Source organism: Patella vulgata, chromosome 4 (assembly GCF_932274485.2).
Source record: "Patella vulgata chromosome 4, xgPatVulg1.2, whole genome shotgun sequence".
NCBI classification, from domain to species: Eukaryota; Metazoa; Mollusca; class Gastropoda; family Patellidae; genus Patella; species Patella vulgata.
In genome coordinates this window covers 75,165,858-75,193,272 of record NC_065882.2, presented here as the reverse complement: position 1 = coordinate 75,193,272, position 27,415 = coordinate 75,165,858, and the positions used below count along the sequence as shown (strand labels likewise).

General features: G+C 34.8%; 1 protein-coding gene across 9 annotated transcripts in view; it reads right to left on the bottom strand.

Moving 5' to 3' along the window:
* Window positions 1-995: 995 nt before the first annotated feature.
* The window catches only part of LOC126819279 (transient receptor potential cation channel subfamily M member 3), a 194,069-nt gene continuing 167,649 nt past the window's right edge, over window positions 996-27,415 (bottom strand). For 7 of the 9 annotated variants that reach the window (XM_050547244.2, XM_050547243.2, XM_050547241.2 and 4 more), the window contains 6 exons: window positions 19,330-19,578; window positions 18,031-18,208; window positions 13,303-13,417; window positions 12,174-12,364; window positions 8,951-9,083; window positions 997-2,778 (listed from right to left, as the gene is read on the bottom strand). In XM_050547244.2, the coding sequence (XP_050403201.2) occupies window positions 1,353-2,778; window positions 8,951-9,083; window positions 12,174-12,364; window positions 13,303-13,417; window positions 18,031-18,208; window positions 19,330-19,578 (2,292 nt within the window). In that variant the 3' untranslated portion in view covers window positions 997-1,352. Of the gene's footprint in view, window positions 2,779-8,950; window positions 9,084-12,173; window positions 12,365-13,302; window positions 13,418-18,030; window positions 18,209-19,329; window positions 19,579-27,415 lie in introns of all 9 variants that reach the window. The other 2 variants (XM_050547246.2, XM_050547242.2) reach the window with 2 other exon arrangements.

The following is a 27,415-nucleotide window of genomic DNA, read 5'->3' as shown; positions in this document are numbered from 1 at the left end:
AAACTAAGAGTACAAGCTGATCGATTCTGCTCGGTTCAATAAGCTCTGAATATTTGTCTTGTCTCAAGAAATCAAAACCGACAGACAAAAGTATAAAAAGTCATTGATTTCTTTCTAGACAGAAATGTTCGTAAATCTGTAAAACAAAGATGAGTTAACACAAGTACATATTTTGATTCTATTTTCTTTTACAATATGAGATTCAACTCCAGTGTATTATAAGGTAATGTTTATAGTTTAGTTTGGTTTAAACTAAGGATGTAACGGTTAAAAAATTCTTGAAACGGTTAACTAGTCTTTAAAAACCCAACCACAACTGGTTGACCGATAAAATTTTATTATTAAAATATTTGTTGCACCACAGGAAGACTTGATGCAGGTCTTTTACTTCAATATTTTGCCAGTTGGTCAGGTCAATTTTTGACCTATTTGGTTTACCTGAGAGAAGCAAAATATATATTTTCAAAAATTTATGATAATTTTTAGCATTATTCCAATTTTCATATATTATATTTTGAAGTGTTTTCACATATCAAAACTGTAAGTTTAACTGTATTTATCACGGTTTAAGGTCAAACTCTTTGAAATTCCTATTTAAAAATAAGTAAATTTGACTGACAAGTAAGTTTTCAAGTTGGTCAATTTCACTGCCAGTCAGTCAAAACTGGCAAATATGAATGAAACAAGGGCTCTGGTTTAAATTACAAATGATTTCTGTAGTTTCATCAACCTTGATTCTGATCCTGGCGTTAATTAATAATCATATTGAAATACAAGCAATTTCAACTTATTCTATTTAATAAATTTCAAAGGATTTCATATTTTTTTTTTAAAGCTTTTTTTTTTAAAACATGAAGTTATCCTTCTTGATCATATAGTAAGTATTAATAACACATAAATATTCCTAACCCAACTGTACTGATTAAAAAAATCAATTTAGTATTTATATTAATTTAGTATAAATACCTTATCCTTTACCTATAGAACAGATTACAATCTAGATAAAGATAACTCCATTGTTAAAATCAAGTGATCCATAATACAAAAAAATTGTGATATCAATATGGCAAATAAAAATTAGATTATTATATGTAAAATAAAATCTGTTTGTTTCTGAAAATACATAAAATATATATATATATTGACAATATACATATATATATATGTCACGAAATGTATGTACACGTATTATATAATACACAGTAAATTAAAAACTTCATTAAATATATTAATTTGTTTGTTAGGTCAATTTAATTTAACAATTAATTTAATTGTTTAATTTATTTTAATAAATTCAATATAACTACACAATTTTAATTACTAATATTCATTGAATTAACCATCACCGTATATTAACTTAGACTAGGGTGAGTAGGTTCATCTTGACTAGCCGAATGAACCTTGATTTCTATTGGTTCAAAAAATGTGCTATCGTTATCCGTATCATGTTCGCCATTTTCATCCTCTTCTTCCTCTTCGTCGTGTAGCTCATGATGTTCATCATTAGATAATTCAGAGACAGCTAATTTTGCCATGTCACTTATACTGTCCGTTTCATCTTGAGATATTTGTCGTAAACGATGCCGAATTAATTTTTGCATCTTGCGCTTACCGACCTCCTCTGCTTGTTTCAAAGCTACTTTTTCAGATTTCGATGCCGGTGTTTCCTTGCTTTTAAGAGCCGGATAATTTTCTCCAAAGAAAATGCCAGAAGTGGTAGGACTTCTTTGCGGACTTCGGTCTTTGATACAGGAAGTGTCGATTTCATCAGTTATTGATGTGTACTCCGAGATCAATGGGGTCAAAATTGAGGTCAGGTCTTTGACGGCTGATTGAGGAATTAAGCTTGGATCTGGACTAATAAATGTTATTGGGACAGATATGTTTGGAGTAAGGGGATGTACTTCAGGAGAGACGGGTGTCACAGCAACAATGGAATGCTCAGATAATTTTCGTCGTATCTCTCCAGTTTCTGGTATGCTTAGAGTATCGGGTTTTTCCATTGCCTGAGTTGCTGTGTTTGTTTCTGATGGCATCTTTGCTGTGCTGAACATAACTTTCGGCACTGACGAATCTGATAAATTACCTTGTTTGGGTGTTTCTAGACTTGAAGACACAAGTTGCACTGGACTTACGACATCACTAGTTTTGCGTATAGAAGGTGATTTAGTTTTAATATTGAGTGAAAGCTGAGCTGGTCCATGTCGTCGTTGTAATAAATTAGCATGACTATAAGAATTATTGTCATTGAGATTGTCGCCAGGCTCTGAACAAATTACAACAGCTGATTCTGTTGAAATGTTTGGTGGTTCAACTGCAGCATCTGCAGCAAATGAAGCTACTACAGTATCTGCAGCATCTTCTGATGGCATCTGAGAATAAGTTTCACCACTGAGATGACGTCCACGAATATAGTTAGTAAATTTTTGCAACTGATCTTGCTGTACTGGACGTTTTGAGTGAACTAGAATCGGGGAGGGCTGACTACGCATGAGGGTCTCACTTGCGTCACCAGCATTTTTATTACTGTCCATTGACAAAGATAGACTTATGGGAATATCTTCCATAGAACAGTGGCTAAAGCTGCCACCAGGTACACCTAAACTATGAGTTGAGTTACGTCGCGTCATCATGCGTTGAAGTAGGTTTAATGTTTCCGATGTCTGCAAGGCTATTTCTTCTAGTTTTGTGAGTCTATAATCCACTGTCTGTAGTGAAAGTTTAATAGTGTTCTCTTTCTGATTCATATCATCCACTTTTAAAGCCATGTTCTCAGACCTGAAGAGAGAAATTCAAAATTTTAACATTGGACTAATTTTCTAATATAAAAAGTTGGTATAAAATTTAATTGATTTGACTAATATCCATATTAACACTATTGGAAACAATTCTGAATCCATTCTTGCACATACAGCAGATTTGTCACTTAGTTAAATGTACAAATCCCAGGAAGATAGCCATACATCATGCAGAGTGCCATTAGTGTAGTTTGCTGGGAAGCCCACAGCAACCATACTTGTGCCATAGTGGTCACTCAATAAGACTGACAAGACTTAGTCATTCACAGTGGCACCAGTCTTAATATTTGTATTAATTGTGTTTGGCTTGAAATAACTCAAAAGATTTGTTTGGGGGGAGGGGGGGGAGGAACAAATACATTTTTCTCAGACAGTTAAAACTGTTTTCCAATCAATGGTTTAATTTTTCAGGATATCGTTCCCTCATGAACAAATGTTTTTTTTATATGTGTAATGATTACTAATCAGATATAATGAATTAGTAATCAGACAGTAATCACTATGAGTTAATTGGTTGGGTTTCTGTATTCAATGATGGTGGGTTTTAGAAATTGTCACATTCACACTAGCTAGTTATATACACACTTGCTAATTAATGACTACTGTATACTTTCAAATCACCTTCTATACATACTGAACCTTAATTTAAATTAATGATGATTTATATGTTTTAATAGCAAACATGGTCATTAGTAAAAGCCCTTGGTTAATAAGGGAACATTATCAGTTTCACAGTGATATCTTTATTGAAATATCTATTATCATATAACTATTTTTCAGATGGCATTTAACAATAATTAGGGTTGTGGACATCATTTTTAATAATAATGAGAGACATCTAGAAAATATTTAAAGTGTGGATGGGCTGTGTTTGGCTAGAAATTTTGAAATGTTAGAAATTGGAACAATACTAATCTATAACACATTAAGTGGGTTATGTGGTTAGTCTTTAGCCATTGAAATATTATTTATATGCGTAACATAATAACAGAAAGACTTCAACTAAGTACACAGTGGATGGGCCGTGTTTGGCTAGAAATGTTTAAAAAATGAAATGAAATGGAGTTTAACGTCCTACAGTTCTGCTCCTAACCTGGGCTAATGAAGACGGGCATACGCCACACAGTGTGCTATGAGGGAAATTTTGCCCGGACAGCGTCACTACGGCCTACTCTTATATCGAATTCCAACTGCCAAGGGATCTTTTACGTGCACGCCAATGTGTACATGGGACCTCGGTTTTTCGTCCCATCCGAACGACTAGACAGCTTTCCTTGTCAGCCCCTCCGTCCTGCATCACTGACAAGGGAGAACCACGCCGGAAAATCTGGATGAACTTTCTCGGCCAATGCAGGGATCGAACACCCGACCTCCAGGCTAGCGAGCTAGCGTCTAATATTAGAAATTGGAACAAATCTATAACATATTAAGGGGGTTATGAGATTAATTTTTGTATGCTTTAGCCATTGAAATAAATATTATAACAGAGAGAGACATCAAATAAGTACAAAGAATGAACGTGACCGAAATAAACTAATGAAGAATGGAAAGAGGTGAAAGAAGTCAACAGAGAATCTAGCCATTATATACACTGTCTAAAGACCTTATTACTACTCTATTCAATAAATCCAATACGCCACAAGCATTTCTATTCACAGACAATCTGGTTGTCATATTTCACTGATGACATAATCATATCAGTCATTTCCCCCGACATTGTCAACAAGAACCAGAATCAACCAATCTCTGCGACAAACATTCGTCAAAATATGACACATATCCAACAGTTAACTGAGTTAATCTAATAAAATTTTCAAGCCACAGGCCAAGGTGACTTTGAAATTTCTTTTCTCAGAATCAATTACAAGAAACAATTGGAAACTTAAAGGTGCTTTACGGAAGTGCTAAATCTGCCTCTAGCAAGGTGTTTATGTTGACTTTCAATCTTATTATTATTTAGATATTAATACACCTGACAAGTCTAAATAGATTGTCTAAATAAAATAAAACCAAGTACAAACAATCCAAACCATTAGACAAAATTCAAAGTCCTAAAAAAATGGTATAGGCAAAATAGTGTAATCAGCAAATGGACTGTTCACCGTGTAAAAAATACACGACAAACATTGGTAACAGGTGTCCGGAAGAGTAAGCTTACCCTGCCTGGCGCCACACCTGCCATAGCTGCATCCAAACTATTAGACAAAATCTTGGTAACATAGCGTGATTGGCCAATGGACTATCAGTATGCAAAATCCATGTGATGAACAGTGTTAACGATGTAGCAGACATAATCGGGGAGATAGTATACGCGTCAATTAAATCTATCTAGAATAATAGTCAAGAGAGACATGCTATATTTACCAATCAAGTCAATATGACGACCATAAAACTTTTTAAAGGTTTTTGTAATTTTAGTGCACAAGTATTCCTGCGAGAGATTTAAATGGATTTGAACACCTGCAAGATTAAAAACCTCAGCCTCGGTTGTCAAGTACTGACATTGCTACCTCTTCAAAAATCCATAACTTTCTCCAGAATAAAGTAATCTGAATGAAATTTTCAATACATTCATTTTTCATTATATTTTAACTATTTATTATATAGCAAGAACTGTCAGCTCTTTACCCAAATGCATCTTTAACTCAGGAGTCATGGTGGTTAAGTGAGTAAGATGATTGCTCCCTAGTCTGGAGGTCGAAGGTTCTCTCCCTGTGTTGGCCGAGAAGTTTATCAGGATTTTCTGGGAAGGTTTCCCCTTGCCAGTGGTGCAGGGTGGAGGGCCCTACAAGGACACGCTGTCTAGTCATTTAGAGGAGACGAAAAACTGAGATCTTGTGTACACATTAGTGTGCATGTAAAAAATCCCTTGGCAGTTGGAATTCGATATAAGAGTGGGCCGTAGCGCCGCTGTCCAGGTAAAATTTCCTTTATAGCACACACACACAGCATGGTGTATGCCCGTCTTCATTAGCCTGATTGAAGCAAAACCCCATTTTATTACAGTTCCTATCACCTCCAGGTCTGACAACATTATATCGCTTTTAGCTAGACTTTCTCTTAAGCTAATCAATCAATCAGAAAGAGTGCAATACTCTGCAGTTCGCACATATTACTGCAAACTAAATCTCAATTTATCGCATATGCTTCATCAATCAAATTGGTACCCTTTTGTACTAATAGATATAAATAAGCTTTTAAAATTTATTTATAAATGTTGTAATAATATTGACCCCAGTCTATATAGATCAACTAATCTTCAAATTCACCAGATAGTTATCTTTTAAAAGTAAAATCTGTAAAAGTTTCTCCATGAAGAATGGACTTTTTCATCTCAAGAAGCCCAAAAGCTTTCAGTTAAATTGTAAAAAAAAATCTCTTTAGACCATTTTAATTTTAAAAGCTAATGACAGCTAACTATATTTAATGGTTTCATTTGATAGGTCGTCTGATGTTTCATTCAAAAAGTCCCACGCAACTCATTTATTTTTATAAGTTTATGAAGGTTAAAGGAGCTAAGTTGCTAATATTTGTGACCTGACACAAATGGGTCACACACACACATATAATAATGTATTATGAATGTATATGAACTGATTTACACTCAATCGTTTCCATTTTTACTCTAAGTCCAAATCAGTTATGTTCGTCAACGTGAGAAGTCTCAATTGAATGGCAATCTCTAGCATCTGGTTATTCCAATCTACACCAGTAGTATTTATTGCACATTCTCTCCAGATAAGAATATGCCATGACATGACTTGTGGAATATGTCTAGCCTTGTTCTTCGAGTCCCTTGTTACAAATGGTGCTGAAACGAATTCTGGTACACAGTTCATGTACCAATGGAAAAATGTTTATTTTGTCTTAAATATTGGATATCAGAAGTCCATCTTTTCCCGGTAAGATCACAATAAAAATTGACAAATAATTCGTGTTTTCAATATCAAAGACTTTGGATGATATTGAGTTAAAGACTTAGCTCCTTTAACTATATTTAATGCTTTTATCTGATGCTTTTCTTATTTGATTATAATTTTTTTACATAGTTCAATATGCATTATATTCTAAAGAAGAATAGTTAAGAGCATATGCATTATGAATGACTGGTTTAATGAATGCAAAAAATAATAGCTAAACTGGATGTTTCAAGCAAGAGTAAAAGAAAAACATATCAGTTTATAACCAATTAACCTTGTTTTATTTCAATAATCGGATAATAGATTCAGTTGGGTTTATTATCCTTTACAATCATATATAACTAGTTGTACAGATGGGACAAAAAACGACGTCAGGTAAACACATTGATGTGCATGTAAAAGATCCATTGGCAGTTGGAAAATCAATATAGGAGAAGGCCGTAGTGCTGTTGCCCGGGCAAAAGTTTCCTCACAGCACACAGTATGGCATATGCCCGTCTTCATTAGCCCTGTCGGAGTAGGACGTTAAACCTCATTTCATTTCATTCCATTTTATTTCTTCACATATAATTGCTTGTAATTAGAGATGGAAAAATACAGGAGAGTGAGAGTAATGGGGTTTAACGTCCACTCGACACAAACTAGGTCATTTCGGGACTAACACATGGTTCAATTTTATTTCAATCATTCGCTTGCGCGTAGGTGTCTTTAACAATGGGAGGAAACAGACCTTATGATACAGCGCTCACATGCTAACTATTCGGCCATCCACCCCCCCAGTTTTATTAAGAAACCTTTAGTCTAAACCTTATTCCGATTGAAAACAATGTATCAAATTGAGTAAATCTATTTATTTCGATTCCTGATGGGGAAAGATAAATATCATGAAATTGATGCTGATAATAAAATTAAAATCAGTTATCTGGCCTTTATATAAAAAAAAAAACCTGCGACCTATTTCCCAATATACGTTGACATGATAATTATCCAATTCATGTCCTATTGTCTGTTGAGAGAATAAATTCCACTCAAACTGTGACACAGCGTGTTGATAATATCTGGAATATTCTCTGATAATCGGTAATTTTCTATAAAGCTTCAGACAGACTCCGGCACTAAAACACCATGTGGTCTCTGATTTATATACGATTTCCTATTAACTTTGCACGTAAATAGAATATTAAATTTAGCTCAGAAGATTTTTTTTTTTAAATTTTCATCTAATTATTTGCAATTCTCGATTAATCTAGCTAGATCCACCAAAAATATTTAAAAAATTTTTTTATTATTTTGAATTAAAGAGGCTATGATGACGAAGCCCAATAAGAGATTCCATCAAATAATGATCACAAAACTAAGAGCTATTTATATTTTCAGCAAGAACACACAAGAAAATTTATGCTAATTTCATAATTTGTCTTCCAATAATTTAGATTCAGTGATATTTATTCTAAATATGTTGAGGTATATTGTTTCACTGTTTTTATGCGGTGGTACTAAATTAAGCTTTTATCTCTTCTAAACTATTGAGGTTTTGATTCCCCGGTTGTACATGACAAAGAGAAGGGTCGCCTGTCCAACCAAGCTTATTATTGAAATAAAATTGAACCATGTGTTAGTCCTGAAATGACCTAGTTTGTGCTCTCTCTCTCTCTCTCTCTCTCTCTTATACACAGATTCCATTTCCCAACACAGTTATATTATTGCACTCTTCTGGTCAAATATGATAGACATGTCATTTTTAAATTGATATAAAAATAAAATTCAGTTCCCAATTCTAGTATCTCTTTTTGTGTTGAGACTGATTATGCAAGAATTGCACAAGAAATTGTAAAAGAAATCAAATGATGTGGGGGATCAAGATCCTATTTCTAGCCACCTAGTGAGGGTTATTTTGCTGGAAAAGCAGCAGTACGAACTACTCACATTTTGAATTGCAATAATATTATTTTACATGCACGCCCACTTGTACATGGGACCTTGTTTTTTGGGTTTTTTTTCATCCTATCCGAAAGCCCTTCGTGATTTTTCAGCACAGTTTCCCCTTGTCAGTGGGGCAGACAAAAGGGCCTGACAATTTATCTCATAGTACACTGTATGGCGTATGCCCGTCTTCATTATCCCAGTTCTGAGCAAAACAGTAGGACGTTAAACCCCATTTCATTTGAAACTGTTTCAATATAATATATAGACCGGCTGGACTTCTCTTTTATCAATTACTAGTGTACTAACCTTTCACTGATTAATCGAATTCGTTCTTCAGACGACGATTGAAATTTCATCTCCTTCTCACGGAAATAATCTTCAACACATTCTTCTTCAAAATCGTGTAATTTTTCTGTGTCTTCATGAGATAAAAACAATTCTGAAAACATGAAATCAAAGATTATTTTCTTTATCCAAAGTCAAAATCGGGATAATAATTAACATTCTAGCACCGATAAGCTGATACCATTGACTTTTGAACCTGGGTCTTTTATTAATGACAATTTTTGTCATTAAATCATATAAGTGGTCAGTATTCTAAACTAATGTTTAGTATGTATAGAAAGTGATTAGAAATTATACAGTTGTCATTAATTAACAGGTGTGTAACTAGCTGTAAAAGATGTCACTACTAGTGCAGAGGCGTGACTATTTAAAACACCCATCACTATTGAATACACAAACCTGGACAATACTGATGTACATGTATATCATAAATAGTCACAGTTTTAACACCTTAGTGACATAACACCTACTTAATGACTACTGCCTGATTACTAACAATTTTAATGAACTACTAAACATTATGCCTATAAAATGAAGCATTTGATCTGTTAGTGCCAGACAGATTCATTTCTAAAAGTTATTTGCTGCTTAGTCAACAAGATATCAACTTAACAGTGTAGTCAAACCTATCCTGTAGCAATCAGGCTAATGATTACACCTCATTGTATTCCACGCATGGTAATAAATACATGGGTGGACTTCAGGGTTTTTCATTGTCCTCCCCCACTCCTGCACCATTAGCAAGGGGAAGCCACGTTGGAAAATGCTGACAAACTATCTTGGCCATCACTGGGATCAATCTAAGAACTTACTGGTAAGTGAGTCAACCTATACTCCTTCAGCCAGCCTATACCCAGTGAGCCAACCTATACTCCTTCAGCCAGCCTATACCCAGTGAGCCAACCTATACTCCTTCAGCCAGCCTATACTCGGTCAGCCACCATGGTTCCTATCACATGGTAAACAAGCCAACAGTGAGGCTGATGTCCCCCGCCGAAATAGGAAAATAATTAGAGGACACATATAAATTTATCACAAATTATCTTTTACAAAGTATTGAACAATCAAACAGTATATCTTTACTTATAGTCTAACAATCAAAGTAGGAGAGTTATTGTTTTCCAAAGTCTCGACCAATCAAATTGCGTATCGCTCTGCTTACCCTGAGCAGAAAATGCTCATTATCAAACTTAGTCAAGGTATTACTGTAATGAAACTATACACCAAGTTTCATCAATCTCACTTAATTAGAACTAAAGTTATCGTGTCCCAAAGCATCAACCAATCAAATTGCTTATCTCTGCTTACCCTAAGCGGAAAATGCTCATCTTCGAACTCCATCAAGGCATTGACCTAATCAACACATACACCAAGTTTGAACACTCTAGCTCAATTAGGAAGAGAGTTATCGTGCCCCAAAGTATCAACCAATCAAATTGCTTATCTCTGCTTACCCTAAGCGGAAAATGCTCATCTTCGAACTCCATCAAGGCATTGACCTAATAAACACATACACCAAGTTTGAACATTCTAGCTCAATTAAAAGTTATCGTGTCCCAAAGCATCAACCAATCAAATTGCTTATCTCTGCTTACCCTAAGCGGAAAATGCTCATCTTCGAACTCCATCAAGGCATTGACCTAATCAACACATACACCAAGTTTGAACATTCTAGCCCAATTAGGAAGAGAGTTATCGTGTCCCAAAGCATCAACCAATCAAATTGCTTATCTCTGCTTACCCTAAGCGGAAAATGCTCATCTTCGAACTCCATCAAGGCATTGACCTAATAAACACATACACCAAGTTTGAACATTCTAGCTCAATTAGGAAGAGAGTTATTGTGTCCCAAAAAGTGTGACGGACAGACAGACGGACGGACAGACGGACAGACAGACGGACGGACGGACGGACGGACAGACAGACGGACAGACAGACAGACAAACCCATTTTAATAGTCCCCTGCTTTCTTCGAAAGGCGGGGGACAACTAAATGATCAGATGGTGAGCCAGATTATACTCAGTGAGCCACCATGGCTCCATTAGATGGTAAACTGAAGGATTAGATGGTTAGTGAGCCAGCCTATACTCAGTGAGCCACCGGGCTCCCATTACATGGTAAACTAAATGATCAGATGGTTAGTGAGGCAGCTTATACCCACTGAGCCAGCCTATACCAACTGAGCCAGCCTATACTCACTGAGCCACCATGGCTCCCATCATATGATAAACTAAATGATCAGATGGTTAGTGAGGCAGCTTATACTCAGTGAACCACCATGGCTCGAATCATGGAGTAAACTAAAGGATCCGTTGATTAGAAATGAATGACAAACTGGATGTAACTGTTTGTAAATCTAATCTTTGGCATCAAATCCTGAAAACTGTACGTCATTTTGCCCTACATCTCTGCTAATTATTTATACTGTTTATGATATCATGCGGTAATGATATTATTTAACAAACTGTTATGGATGCCTTTCTGTCAATCATGTAATTAGGTCAAAAATGTCCCGCAGTCATACCATCAAAGATTACTTTATTTTGTTTCAAAAATGTCAGGAGGATGATGTCACTTATACATGCATCTAATCTATGTTGATGTTAGACACAGATAGAAAGAAATGGGGTTTAATGTCCATTCAACACAAATTAGGTCCTTTTGGGACTAACATAAGATACCTTTATTTGATATATTAGCTGTAGGAAAAAACCCCAGGAAAATCCAGAGAAAACCCAAGAGATGAGGCAACGTACAAAAGCAGGATCGAAAACAAAAACACCTGACTTAATGACAGCCATTATGATCTAATGTGGACGTGAACCAACCTTCGTGAGTGATATAATTCAAGATACTGAACAAGATGAACAACATGTGTAGACAGGGGAATTGAAACTAGAAACTAACTTAATAGATACTTCCTTAGATTTCCATTTAAGTCAAAGCCTTGACAAGACAATGGTTTTACACCCTATTCTTCTGCACCTAGTGGGCTAATGCAGACAGGCTTACACTGTGCTGAGGTGTAATTTTTCACAGAGAAGAGCACTACAACTTCCTCTTATTTTGATATTCAAGCATCAGGGGTAATGTATACATAGACCCTATGTTTTTCAATGCCATCTGAAATACTAGACGTTTTTTCTTGTCATGTTGGCAACCTAAAATATTAAAACTACTTACTTAAACCATTGTCAAAATATTCTCTTTTTCCCTTACATCTTCTACCTAAATATTTAAAAGCTAAATATATATGGTTGAAGATGATAAGTGGAGGGGGTAAAATAGGACGCATCTCGTATTCGATGATTAAAGTATATCGTTGAAACTTCCATATCTCCCTTGAAATGGCATTATTACGAATAAATGTAGCACTGAAAAAAACAAATTTGAAAAAAATTATGAACTGAAAAATTATCATACATCTATGCAAATTGGTCTTGTACAAACCCAATAATATTTGTTTTTATTCTATATTGAGCTATTGTGACCCCATACTAAACTTAGGCCGTTAGCTCCGCTTGAAAACAGACACTAAGCTAGTTGAACAAAATTTTAAGTCCTAAATCGACTACTTTAATCGAAACACCAAGTATACTTCGAGAATTTCTTTGTGTATTCAATCTGATTCCATTTAATACAATTGAAAAAGTTTATTTAGTCTTAGTGTGTATGACAGATGTGAAATGGATTAGAACCACATTACAAAACAGTATACTCATTTTTAGATATGGCGGCCATTTAGGGCAGGGATCTGTTCTCGAAGTATGAAGTAGATGGATCTCTATGTGCAGAATATTGTGACCCCTTACTGTGTCATGGCCTCTTTTATCTTGGTTTTATATATTTTTAGTTACATAGTTGTCATCCCTTACAAATAACTGAGAATTATTATTATGTGTCAAGCAAAATTAAAGAAGAAATATTGAAATGAGGTCAGCATTTCGATCAATTCCGATTGTGTTTCCAGAGCATATCTCAGAAATTGTTCTAGATATCTTTATGAAACTTTGTACACTTTGTCGAATGGTTGTTAGCACGTGTGCGCTGTATCATAAGGTCTGTCATTGAGTCAACTGGCGTGGTTTCGATTCCCTGGTTGTACGTGACAAGGAGTAAGGTCGCCTGTCCAACCTCGTGGGTTTTCTCTTGGTCCTCTGCTTTCCTCCCACTGCTAAAGACCCGTATGCACAAACAAATTATTGAAATAAAATTGAAGGCTATGTTAGTCCCGAAATGACCAAGTTAGTGTCGAGTGGATGTTAAACCCCATTTCTCTCTCTCTTCAAATCGAGAAGAATAGATGACTTACTTGAATCTGGCAATGAGTAGATTAACCATGAGGATATTGGCCACCAGTAGAAACAGAAACATAAGAGCTGGTGCCACCCAAGCAGCATAAACACAATTCTCAGCTTCATCACAGGCTGAAAATACATAAAGAACATATTTCATTATCTTGAAGCATCTAAAATGATTTAGTGGAGGTAGGCCAACATAATAACTCATAATTTTAAGTTTATTTTGTCTCCAGTGCTGCTGTGGTAAAAAGAGATTTGAATAAATATGAATTCACGAGACAGTAAATAAATGAAATTTTTAAAGGTAACGTGTTAAATTGTATTCTGTTATCAAAGGAAGTTCCTCAACATTTTTCAGTCTGGTTTCCCCATATCAGTGTGCAGGAAAGACAACCAGACAACCTGACAAGGAAAAGTGTCCTGTTATTCGGATGGAACAAAAAGTAGGTCTGTGTATGCTAATGGCATCTTGTTAAAGATCTCTTGAGTTAGAAATAGAGGAATAAGACCGTAGCATCACTGTCAGGGCAAAATTACATCATATCACACTGAATGCCTTTTTATTTTATCTGATTTGTCTCTATGTTTTGCAAGTTTTTCTAAACTAAATGTTAGATGAAATCAGTAAGATGCAATTTATGGATTTTACGTGCAATTAAATATATTATCAGCCATGTTACAAATAGCTAACATTTAATAGCGAACAGATTCGTACATCAGAAACGTTAAGAATGAGAATTTATGTTCAATTTCCTATACACATCATTACACAATTATCACATACTGCAGTCTATCAGTGTCACAGTACCTGAATAAGACCTGTACTTATGGAATCAGAATAGCCAGTTTTCAGCATCACCCAAATTTACTATCATAATTAGAAGTTATATATGTTTGTCAAGCAACATGAATCTCTTAGAGTGTTTGCTAAATAAGAACCTACGTTCATTTGATATGTCTCTAAGAGATTCTAAAGAAAATAAACCATAACATTAAGACAATATGATATATCGTAAATCTAACACATAGAACCAAATGAAGGAAGTAATAAATCCACCAGTGGGCCTACTTCAATATTTCTTCCATCAATACTTTAAACATTTTTTCTGTATATGTATTTTATAATTTATTTTTCATCTCTAGATTAACATTTTCACATCAACAAAATTATTTTTATCATGTTTACACATATTTTTACAAGGGCCATTAAATCATTTCTTGGGAATTTTTTTTTTTTTTTATGGCCTTTACTTCAATTACAGCATTTTAAAGGTTATAGGCAGTTGTGGGTGTGATTTAAACAGTTTTATCAATTTTATGTTTGCCCAAATAGTCACTAATCTATATCATTGATTTCCTATGGTTGTAATTATATTCAGAGCCATCCCACTGGATTGTCGGGGTTTTACAGGAATTAAACCAACAACTATCTAGATCAACTTGCAGATTTTACACTAATAACAGACTAGATTAACTGATGAAAAAATGAGATCAGATTAATCAGATAGATTTATAAGAAGGTTATTTTCGAGGGCGTACGAGTAGAAATAACAACATTTATATGCTCATATAAACCACGTAAAAGTTCATCTTCAAGCAATAAATATACCAATAAAAACATCTCCAAGGATTTTCTAAGAAAACTTGCTGCAATAGATTTATATAGAAGACTTGTTGTGATACATTTGTTTAGAAAAGTTACTATAACAAATTTGTATAGAAAACTTAAGTTGCTATAGATTTGTTTAGAAAATCTAAATAGACTCGTTTACAAAATGTTCTGTCATAGTTTTGTTTACAAACCCTGTTGCTATAGACTCATTTAGAAAAATTGCTGTAATATATTAATAGATTTGATGTAATAGACTTGAATAGAAAATTTGTTGCAATGGATTTGTTTAGAAAATCTAAACATATTTGTTTACAAAACTTGCACTTGCTGTAACAGTTTTGTTTAGAAGCCCTGCTGTATTAGATTTGTTTAGATAGGCAGATTTAGCTCTTACATAATGCCTGTTTAATATAGCTCTTAAATCTATGTCTGTTTAATATATGTCCAGTACAAAGATAGAAATATCAAATGTTTAATTATGTTCTCCTGATTTTGATTGTTTCTGTGTGTTTGAAGTATATGTTTGTGATATGCGCTTAGAAACACTTCACGTGTAATGAAGCGCTATATAAATCGAACAATAATAATAATAATAATAATAACTAGTTTAGTAATGCCTGACATTTTATCAAGTACAGTTAATGTCATGATATACAGACCTGGGCAACACCATAAATCTATCTTTTATAAGCCATTTATTTCACAAGTCAATACTTTAAATGAAAGAATGATGACAATATCATGATAACTTATTTCTATAAATCTTATTCAGATTTGAAAGTAGTCACAATATGAGGAAATAAATCTGTCAGCCAAATGATTGATTTCTTTCTAACCTAACTACCTTATGACACACACAGATATTGAATATAGCAAATTTTCAATGCATCATATTTTTTGTATACTAAACGGAATTGAGACAATTCTGAGACAATATTCCTTTAGAGATGGGTGGTTGGATGGGCAAATAGTTAGTGCGTGCGTGCTGTATTATCAGGTTCATCGAGTCAACTGGCGTGGTTTCGATTTCCCGATTGTACGTGACAAAAGAGTAGGGTCGCCTGTCCAACCTCGTGGGTTTTCTCCAAGTCCTTCGGTTTCCTCCCACTGCTTAAGACCCCTACACGCAAGCAAATTATTAAAATAAAATTGAACCATATGTTGGTCTCAAAATGACCTAGTCTGTGTCAAGTGGATGTTAAACCTCATTTCTCTCTCTCTCTCTCAATTTTCGAGATTCAACTTTCACCATAAAACTGTAGTTTGCAACAGCTTCAAATTATCCCTCAAATAACCACAAGTGACTTTAATGAGAATATGAATCTTGAATAAACCCCATGGGAAATTATTTCCATGACATTTCTGGCTGTTTCATTTTTTAGTGAATACTTGCATATAACATCTGACTGATACAACAATCTAATTCATCAACTTGGCTTGTTGCACTTTTTAGTTTACGTGTACCTAATTTTTTTGTTATTTCATTACCGTTTTTTTTAAAATCTACATTGAAGGTTCTGTCTAACTATTGAGATATTTTGAAACGAATATTCAAATAACAGAGTATTCTACAAATCTCTGAAAATTTGAGACCGATGCTTTGAGCAAATGTAGACTTTAATACACCATATATTTGATGGTCAATGAGCTAGGAATAATAAGATTCTAATCTATGAGGCTGGTTGCATCATGAGATCCCAATCTATGAGGCTGGTTGCATCATGAGATCCCAATCAATGAGGCTGGTTGCATCATAAGATCCCAATCAATATGGCTGGTTGCATCATGAGACCCCAATCTATGAGGCTGGTTGCATCATGAGATCCCAATCTATGAGGCTGGTTGCATCATGAGATCCCAATCAATGAGGTTGATTGCATCATGAGATCCCAATCTATGAGGCTGGTTTCATAAGATCCCAATCCATGAGGTTGATTGCATCATGAGATCCCAATCTATGAGGCTGGTTGCATCATGAGATCCCAATCAATGAGGCTGGTTGCATCATGAGATCCCAATCTATGAGGCTGGTTGCATCATGAGATCCCAATCAATGAGGTTGATTGCATCATGAGATCCCAATCTATGAGGCTGGTTTCATAAGATCCCAATCCATGAGGCTGGTTGCATCATGAGATCCAAATCAATGAGGCTGGTTGCATCATAAGATCCCAATCAATATGGCTGGTTGCATCATGAGACCCCAATCTATGAGGCTGGTTGCATCATGAGATCCTAATCTATGAGGCTGGTTGCACCACGCGATCCCAATCAATGAGGTTGATTGCATCATGAGATCCCAATCTATGAGGCTGGTTGCATCATAAGATCCCAATCTAAGAGGCTGGTTGCATCATAAGATCCCAATCCATGAGGATGGTTGCATCATGAGATTCCATTTAATAAAACTGCTGGTATCATGAGATTCAACTCAATAGGGTTTCACTCAATAAAAGTTGATAATTATTGTGAGATCGATCCCATCATGTGACGATTATCCAGTCCTAATATACCAGAGGAAATTATTAGAATTTATAGAAATGAAATAGGGTTTAACGCCCTACTGTTCTGCTGCGCCTGGGCCAATGAAGACGGGTATACGCCATACAGTGTGCTATGAGGGAAATTTTGCCTGGGCAGCGGCACTATGGCCTACTCTTACATCGAATTCCAACTGCCAAGGATCTTTTAAGTGCATGCCAATGCATACACGGGACAGCTGTCCTTGTCAAGCCCTCTTTTCTGCATTACTGACAAGGGGGAACCACGTCAGAAAATCCTAATGAACTTTCTCGGCCAATGCAGGGATTGAACATGCTACCTCCAGGCTAGCGAACCAGCATCTTACCCACTTGGGCACCATAGAGAATTTATAGGGGATGTTTTGTATCTTTGAAGCTGATGGGTCATAACAGGATCCAGCAGGGTTGTGGTATTATTTTATCATAACCTATGGAAATTGATAATACCTTGCATTAGTTGAACTGGAATTCCAGAAAAATCCTGTAACATTACAATGGAACTGAGTGGACGTTCTCAATTCATTTCAACTATGTGAGATATTATCATTTTTGACAGCATATTAATTTTAATAAAAGTAAAATCTACAAAATATATAAATACTTACGATCAATTTCATCAGCAAACAATTCTCCATATATCATCCAGTATGGATAGAACCAGATATTACGTAAAGCATAGTGCCAATCAACAGGTTTATGTTGAAAGTGAACAGATTGACGAACAATTCCAAAACTAGTAACCACAATAAATAATATCACCAAAAAATATGCCATATCTACAATCTGAAAATAGTGAATTATAAATAAATTGATTTCACAATAACTAATTGATTTCAGTTTAAATAAAGACTGATGAAAAATTCTTAGCAAAGACTATAAGTAGCAGGGCTTGTCTTGATCATATCCCTTTTAAATCTTCAGCAGATGATGCCAAACATTGATGTCATTTCAGATAGGGTAATCTTAATACTAATTCTAATTGCTTACATGAACTACACACCCCAGAGAGAGATAGAGAGATAGAGAGAGAGATGGGGTTTAACATCCACTCACACAGATTAGGTCATTTCGAGACTAACATATGGTTCAATTTTATTTCAATTATTTGCTTGCACGTAGGGGTCTTTAGCAGTGGGAAGAAACCGGAAGACCCAGAGAAAACCTAGAAGTTGGTCAGGCAACCCTACTCCTTTTCACCAGTTGACTCAAGTTCAGATCTTATGATGCAGCACGCAAACCATTCAGCCATTGAACCCTCTGACAATAGTGAATTCATCATATCTATGTAAATGTTACTTGTGGACTGATATTCCAAGGAATTCAATCTCCCTTAAATGATGGCCAACAACATTATGAAAAGTTACAATAGAGATTTAATACTGCAAAGCTTGATGCATCATTTGTATTTTCGATAAAATATCTTAATATCTCACAGCTTAATCCATGTTAAATATGTACTCAAATTGACTATTTAACATTTAATTAAGAATAAAAAACCAAAATACCAAAACAGATAATCTACTGACTTGGATTCAATCAGATTCAATAATAATAATAATAATGAGTTTTTGTAGAGCGCAGCTTATCCATAAAAATGCTCAAGGCATTTAAACCAGGCCATCAAGTTTCTCCGCTACCAATAAAATATGGCAGCACCTCGTTACTTAGTGAACAGCATAGACTGAGGAAATTTCATTTGAATCATTTTTGGACTGATATTTCTATTAGAGATTAAACTTTTACAATATTGCAGTTTGCAGGGATTCCTATAGTGCTAATTGATGTATCGAGGCTTTAAGCTAAACGGCACATCACTCTTGATGGCTTGCTATTTTTCATACTTCAACAAACGCATTACACTTCAGCCTAGATTTTTCATGACAATAAAGAATTTTACAACTTACCAATTTTCCAATAATCTTCACATAAGGCCCCAAATATTTATTGACACTGAGAATTTCCAGGATACGAACTAACCAAAATACAATGTCTACTGTATAAATTATGTGAGCTGCAGGTAAAAGTGATGAGAAATTACGGAAGACAACACCCACAGTAAACAATAAAATAGCTATCGTGTCCCAAACATTCCATATCCTTTCCCAGAACACCCGAATCTTCATTGTTATCTTCACTGGTTCTGAAGCAATAATCTGAAAAAGTCAAAAATATATTATTTTATACTCTTTTGCAAATTCATTCTGGTAAAGCAAGGAATCTAGAACTACAGTTCTTTTCGAGGTGCCACATTTACTCAGTCAGATCACAAAGCACTCTGACTTAAGTTAAGAATTTACTCAAACTTATTTGCCTTATTTTAATTAATTACTATAGCCCTTTATAAAACTTTTGTTGCTTTAATGTATCAAATACATCAACAAGAAACTATGTGCAAAGTTTGTTCTTTCTGGATCAAAGATATTTCTCATATAAACAGTATTGAGTAAATTCTAAACTTAAGTCTGAAAATACATTTTAAACTCAGGGCCAGGTGTTGTCCGAGAATGTTCTTCAGGGATTTTTCAGCACTAGCTAGTTTATTGATACTGGAAAATTATCCATTGGGAGAAAATCAGGTTATATTGCAGCAAATGCCACAGTTTAGAACAGAGTTCTTCTTTTTACCTTAATCATTTTTATGTAATCACATTTATATTGTAAATCCAGGGGATTCCCCTAGAATTAAACTGTTAAGAGTATATGAATATCGTCATCAATTCTCAAATAATTTTTAGAGCTAGTTAAATATTTACTATTTATACTCTAGTGATTTTCCCTCTATAGACGCCCATTTTAATGTTTTTCTGTGATAGCCAAATTTCAATTTAAAAAATCTGAAAAAACAACTAATAAAAACTAATTCAGCTGATGTAATTGATCTTATCTACCCATATTTCAATTCAGTGGCATATAGTCTGGAGGACCACAGTGCCCTCAAAAACAATTGGGAAACCAATGCACTTTTATATATTCAACTAAGCAATTCTTGAATATCGTGGGTCAAATTGAAACAAGAATCTTCAAGAATCATAACTATTATTCCAGTCTGTAGTACCAAGAATCTAGCTACTGTAATATTAGCAATATGGATAACCTTAGATAAAATTGTGAAAGTCACTTTTTGGTATATTTAGCTAAATATGAGTCTGGTGATATTCAGGTAAAAGAGAGAGAGAGAGAGAGAGAGAGAGAGAGAGAGAGAAATGGGGTTGAATGTACACTCAACACAAACTAGGTAATTTCAAGGTTTAAATATGGTTAAATTTTATTTCAATAATTCGCTTGCGCGTAGAGGTCTTTAGCAGTGGGAGGAAACTGGAGGACCCGGAGAAAACTCACAAGGTTGGACAGGCAACCCTACTCCTTGTCATGTACAATTGGGGATTCAAAACCACGCCAGTTGAGTCAATGAAAGACCTTATTATACAGCGTGCACAGGCACCAAAACCTATGTGTCCCTGACCCCTACTCAAGTAATACTTTATGATTTTATCTCAAGTACAATGTTCTGTAGAAATTTTATCAGCACATTTAATCCTTGTCATAGAATAACAATACTTTATTGAATTTAATCTCCAAAATTTGCCTGAAGATAAATCCTACAAGTGGTTTAAGTGATACTGGAGATTTATAATGAAAAATATAATGCATGTCTGTGAAGATATAAAATTGTTGGTTTAAATTATGTGTGAACAATCTTAAGAACAGGATTAAATGAAGTAGGATGGTGCTTGTTCCAATAATTTAACCAGTTCAAGTTAATCTTATTTCATTCAATTTTTTAACAAAACAAAATTGCATCTCCTTACAATATACTTGATCAGTATTTTAAACTTAAATCTCTAGTCAAGTGCAATATGTATCTTATTCGATTTGTGATACCAATATATTCTAATCGCAGACTCAAGCAGTCAAGAGAGAGAGAAAGAGAGAGAGAGAGAGAGAGAGAGAAATGGGGTTTAACACCCACTCCACACAAACTAGGTCATTTTGGGACTAACATATGTTTTAATTTTATTTCAATAATTTGCTTGCGCATAGGGGTCTTTAGCAGTGGGAGGAAACCGGGGGACACGGAGAAAACTCACGAGGTTGGAAGGTGACCCTACTCCTCGTCACATAAAACCAGGGAATCAAAACCACGCCAGTTGACTCAATGACAGGCCTTATGATACAGTGCGCTCAAGCAGTTAAGTCGTCCAAGCAGCCATACACTATGAATCTTTAAGTAAATAAAAATCAAATTTTTTACACAGTACTGAATAATAAGATTGGCATGTTGTTAAAATCAAGATTCTTCGACAGCATCAAGGGCAATAACTCTATAAGTAGTTATCAGAAATTGTTGTAATTATACATTCATCGCAATAATTGAAACAACATAATTTAAAAATACATGTAGATCGGATAATGACTTTTGCTGTTAAATCAACCACAAACACCAGCTACTTCACAGGTTTTAACTGTAAAGACAAGAGTGACAGCTATGCCACCGTTTCTAACTGTAAAGAATAGAGAGACAGCTATGCCACCCATTCTAACTGTAAAGAATAGAGAGACAGCTATGCCACCAACTTTAACTGTAAAGACAAGAGTGACAGCATGCCACCAGTTTTAACTAGACAGCTATGTCACTTATGTCACTAAATTTGACTGTAAAAAATAGAGTGCCAGCTATGTCACTGGTTTTAACTTTAACGACTAGAGACACAGTCATCCCATCGGTTTTAACTAGACAGCTATGTCACTAAATCTGACTGAAACTTAACTTTAAAGACTAGAGTTACAGCTTGTCACTGGTTTTGACTAGAGACTAGAGTGATTTGTTTGAAAACGAAAACAAACACAATCTGTGTTAAAATCTGTTGGGGATTTGAGAATTATATAAATTAACCCAGAATACACATTTTACAATTATCGTATAATTAACAAAGATCACATCTAATACAATAAATCAATATTTACTCTCAAAAGAAGTGATTTAGTGTTTAACATCCTACTGTTCTGCACCATACTCTCAACAGACCACTTAAAACTTTTTATCCATGGCAATGTGCAAAGATTTTTTTACATAAGATAATTAAATGCAAGTCCACTTCACTGCTTTCAATGATGATTACTGGCTTCGTACTAGAAAATATCTCTGGCGACACAAGTTATCTTAAAGTGGTAATGAGTCCCTATAAACTGGAATAATTTGTTGTCAGTTAATCAGCTTCTAAACGAGTAATTTGTTGTTTAAATTGTTGTTGTTGTTTAAATGAGAAATGAGAATAAGGTTTTATTTAAATGAGAATAAAGTTTAAATGAGAATAATTTGTTGTTTGTTGTCAGTTGATTAATCAGCTTTTAAACAAGAATAATTTGTTGTTTTTGTTTAAATGAGAATAATTTGTGGTTTAAACGAGAATAATTTGTTGTCTTTAGACAAGATTTGAACTGACCCAAACTCAAAGGGATCAAAGTTCATTTAATAGAGAATTCCATTTTTTAGATGCAGCTGTACGGAAGAATAAACAAAAAGGCTTAATTTCACATTTGGCCTATTGAGTTTAACTGATTTATTTGATCTCCAATCTCTCTAGACCCTGTGTATATATAATACTTAAAAAGATATATTGAGAGAGAGATGGGGTTTAACGTCCACTCGACACAAACTAGGTCATTTCGGGACTAACATATGGTTCAATTTTATTTCCACAATTCGTTTGCACGTAGGGGTCTTTAGCAGTGAGAGGAGACCGGAGGACACAGAGAAAACCCATGAGGTTAGACAGGCGACCATACTCCTTGTCACGTACAACCTTTCAGCCATCCCCCCCACCCCCACACATGTAAAATTTAGATAAAGAGCTAGCCATTCTTGCTATAATAGTTTGAAAATAGATAATGCAAAATGAATATGTGTTCGTTTTCAGAATGCTACTTTTTATTATATTTTAATTCTATGTAAAGACTGGTCATGTATTGATTTTATAAATAAATAAAAATACTGTTCCTTTAAATCTGCTTTATTCGTAAAATTGTATTAGATGTGAGAACTCGGGAGAAAAGATTGCAAACAAGAAGATCTTGAGTGGGAGGGTAAAATTAGATCTCTTCGATTTGATAGGTAATACAAATCTATTTTCTTAAACATTGATGAGTAAAAAGTGGATATAGCCTGTTCTGATACCAAAAACATACAGGAGTTGTTTTCCTGGTTCAAAAGACAAATTCTATAATCGTGACTTAGCCTTGCTTCCCATTTTTAAATTAAATTTTTAAATGGCGAACCATTTTAATCTAGTTAAAATCTTGAGTATCCGATGCCATCAAGAGTCGATTATGGTCTTGTTTTGTTAATAAATGTCTAATTAATAGTTTATATAACATTTAAGGCCTAAAGAAAGACCTGCAATAGGCAGATTTAGCTCTTGCATAGTGTATGTTTAATATACAACTGAAAATGTTGAAAACTATTTTGACATTGTAAATTTCTTATGCGTATGACCAGATTAGATAAAACAAATTCTAAAATACTTCTGTGAAAATAAGTTTTATATATATTATCAAAATATACCATTTAGACAATTGATATAGACTTGAATTTTAGCACTGTAAACAAAACTAAACGAAAGCAAGTCATCAAGGAGCAGACCATAATCAACTCTCGATGCCATCGGATATCTCCGGTTTTAAGTAGATTAGAACGGTTCAGCCATATTTTTATTTAATTTAAAAATGGACAAGCAAAGCTTTGCTTCGAACAACCAGTACAGTGGTTACACAATTAATACACACATCTTGTCAAACGTTCAAAGGCAATATCTTCGCTCACAATAGAGTGATTTTAATGAAATTTTCAATATATTCATTTTGCATTATCTATTTTTGAACTATTACAGCAAGAATAGCTAGCTCTTTATCTAAATCTTACATAATGTATCTTGAATTAAAATCAGTGTTCCAAAGCATTGCCGAATCAAATTATGTATCTCTCTTAAGCTTAAGCAGAAAAGGCTCACCCACAAACTCAGTCATGACATTCACCAAATGAACCAGGTTTGAACATTCTACCTCAATTAGAAGAATTATTAATTATGTTCCAAAAGGTGTGATGGACAGCCAGGCAAGATAGATAAACCTATTTTAATATTGTATCGCTTTCACAAAAAGACCAAGGGACAAAAACAAGAATACATGACATTTTCACATGCAGATGTTGATCTTAAAGTATAGATCCGAACAGTGTATTTTAATAATGTATTCTGTCCACATCCAGCTGGGCTACACAATGTCTTCTTTATACAAGCTTAAAAATATAAATTTTAAATTACAACTAACAACAAGAACATCAGTCCTGGAAGTAACGATTTGGATTTCTATAACGATTAACCGGTTAAAAAAATATCAGATACTAACCTATAAGAAGTACCTGACATTTTGAATTACTAGCGGACAAGCTGGACATTTATTAAATTTTGAATAAAAACACTGATCAATAAACTAATCTGTCAGCTTCTAGTTCTTAACTCTCAGTCCCAATTATGTGTCTACAGCTCTCTTCATCACTATCACCAAGTACTTGAACCTGACCACAGGCTGTATACAGCCTCAATAAATGGAAACACAAAAAAACTCTAATGAAGACCAATTCACAGCTAAATTTGACCAAGAAATCACCAAAGAAATTCCAGAAATAAATGTATTTATTGTTTGTCACATTTCATTTCATGTTGTGGCATTTAGAACCAAAGCATCTTTCAGGACCATATAAATACATACTCTGAGAGAGAGAGATAGAGAGAGAGAGAGAGAGAGAGAGAGAGAGTTTAATGTCCAGTCCAAACTTATGTCATTCTGACAGCAACAGGGTATAGTTTTATTCCAATAATGTGCAGGTGTCTTTCAGAGTAGCAGGAAATGCAATACCTAAGAAATACCGTATTCCACCTACAAACCCAGAATCAAACCCACACAATATACACATTCAACAACAAACCACATACACATTCTTCAATTCACCATCTTTTATTTATCTTGTATATGAGGGTTTTCTTTTCTGGTTTAGGGGGGTTCGATGGCCGAATGGTTAGCACCTGCTGCTGTATCATAAAATCTGTCATTGAGTCAACTGGCGTGGTTTTGATTCCTCGGTTGTACGTGACAATGAGTAGGGTCGGTTTCAATTCACGGCTTGTACAAGACAAGGAGTAGGGTCACCTGTCCAATCTCATGGGTTTTCTCCGGGTCCTCCGGTTTCCTCCCACTGCTAAAGATCCCCATGCGCAAGCGAATTATGGAAATAAAATTGAACCATATGTTAGTCCCGAAATAAACTAGTTTGTGTCGAGTGGACTTTAAACCCCATCTCTCTCTCTCTCTCTTTTCTGGTTTTCTATTCATTTCTGCGTGGTTGTAAGAAGAATGATTGTAAATTGTGATCAACCCCCACATTTACAATAGATTTTTTTTGTTCCAAAATAATTAAACTCACAGGAAAGTTTGGTAAAACATCTAGATACATTTGATAAACCTCAGGAGATGTTGAACAAGACGATCTCTAACAATTATTATCATCATGATGAGAAATATACCCAGTGAATAACAAAAGAAAAGCCACCTACAAGATATTTTCTTGCTCATTCATAAAATTATATAAATATTTGATGCTCTGTAACTTTTAATGGGAGAGAGAGAGAGAGAGAGAGAGAGAGAGAGAGATGGGGTTAAAAGTCCACTGACACAAACTAGGCCATCTTGGGACTAACACATGGTTCAATTTTATTTCAATAATTTGCTTGATCATAGGGGTCTTTAGCAGTGGGAGGAAACCGGAGGACCCGGAGAAAACCCATGAGGTTGGACAGACGACCCTACTCCTTGTCATGTGCAACCGGGGAATCAAAACGACGCCAGTTGACTCAATGATACAGCGTGCACGTGCTAACCATTCGGCCATCCACCCCCCCACCTTTCAATGGGTAAAACGATCGTTACTACTACAGTTTGTGATGGGTACCATGCATGTTGCAAAGTATGTACACTCATTTACGAACATTAATTTCACATAGCTAACAATTTTTGTAGTACCGGTAGTCTTGTAATGGACATATAGAAACAAAAGATGTCCTACACCTTAATAACATCTTTAATATGAAAAAACAACTAACCAGGAAATGAAATGGAGTTTAATGTCCTGTTCTGCTCAGACTGGGCTAATGAAGACAGGCATACGCCATACAGTGCGCTATGAGGGAAATTTTGCTCCGACAGCAGCACTACGGCCTACTCTTATATCGAATTCGAACTGCCAAGGGTTCTTTTATGTGAAAGCCAATGTGTACACATGACCTTGTTATTATACACCGTCCCTTGCTGGGCCTGCCATCCTGCGCCATTGACAAGGGGGAACCATGCCAGAAAAACCTGATGAAACACAGGACCTCCTGGTTAGCGAGCCAATGTCTTACTCACTGACCCACTACGGCTCCGCGGTCCTGGATAAGGAATACAATCAACAGAATAACCAGTACTATTTTTTTTATGGGGTTATTGTGAATATTTGATAAGCTCTATATTAATATAAACTTTCATCACATTTAAATCAATATCGTCAATACCGTTGGATGCTGGACAATTGATATAAACAGTTCTATAGAAATTCATATTCGAGGATTATATATTTACTATATTTCTGTTTATCATCATCACAAACAGAGACAAAATCAATATTAAGCACTAATTCACACTTACTATTCACTTGTAATACAAACCAATTACCCCATATTATCATATCATATATCAAATTTAAGTTAAAATCAATTTTACAATTTCACTTGAAAATGCAAATGAATATTTTATGTGGTACCTAAAATCAATTCCTCACTTGTACAAATATATTTAATCAAACATACAATTTCAATTAATAATCAAGAAATGATGCTCAATGCTCAAAAGCAAACAATTAACCTATACTTTTCGATATTTATTTTAAAACAATCTATT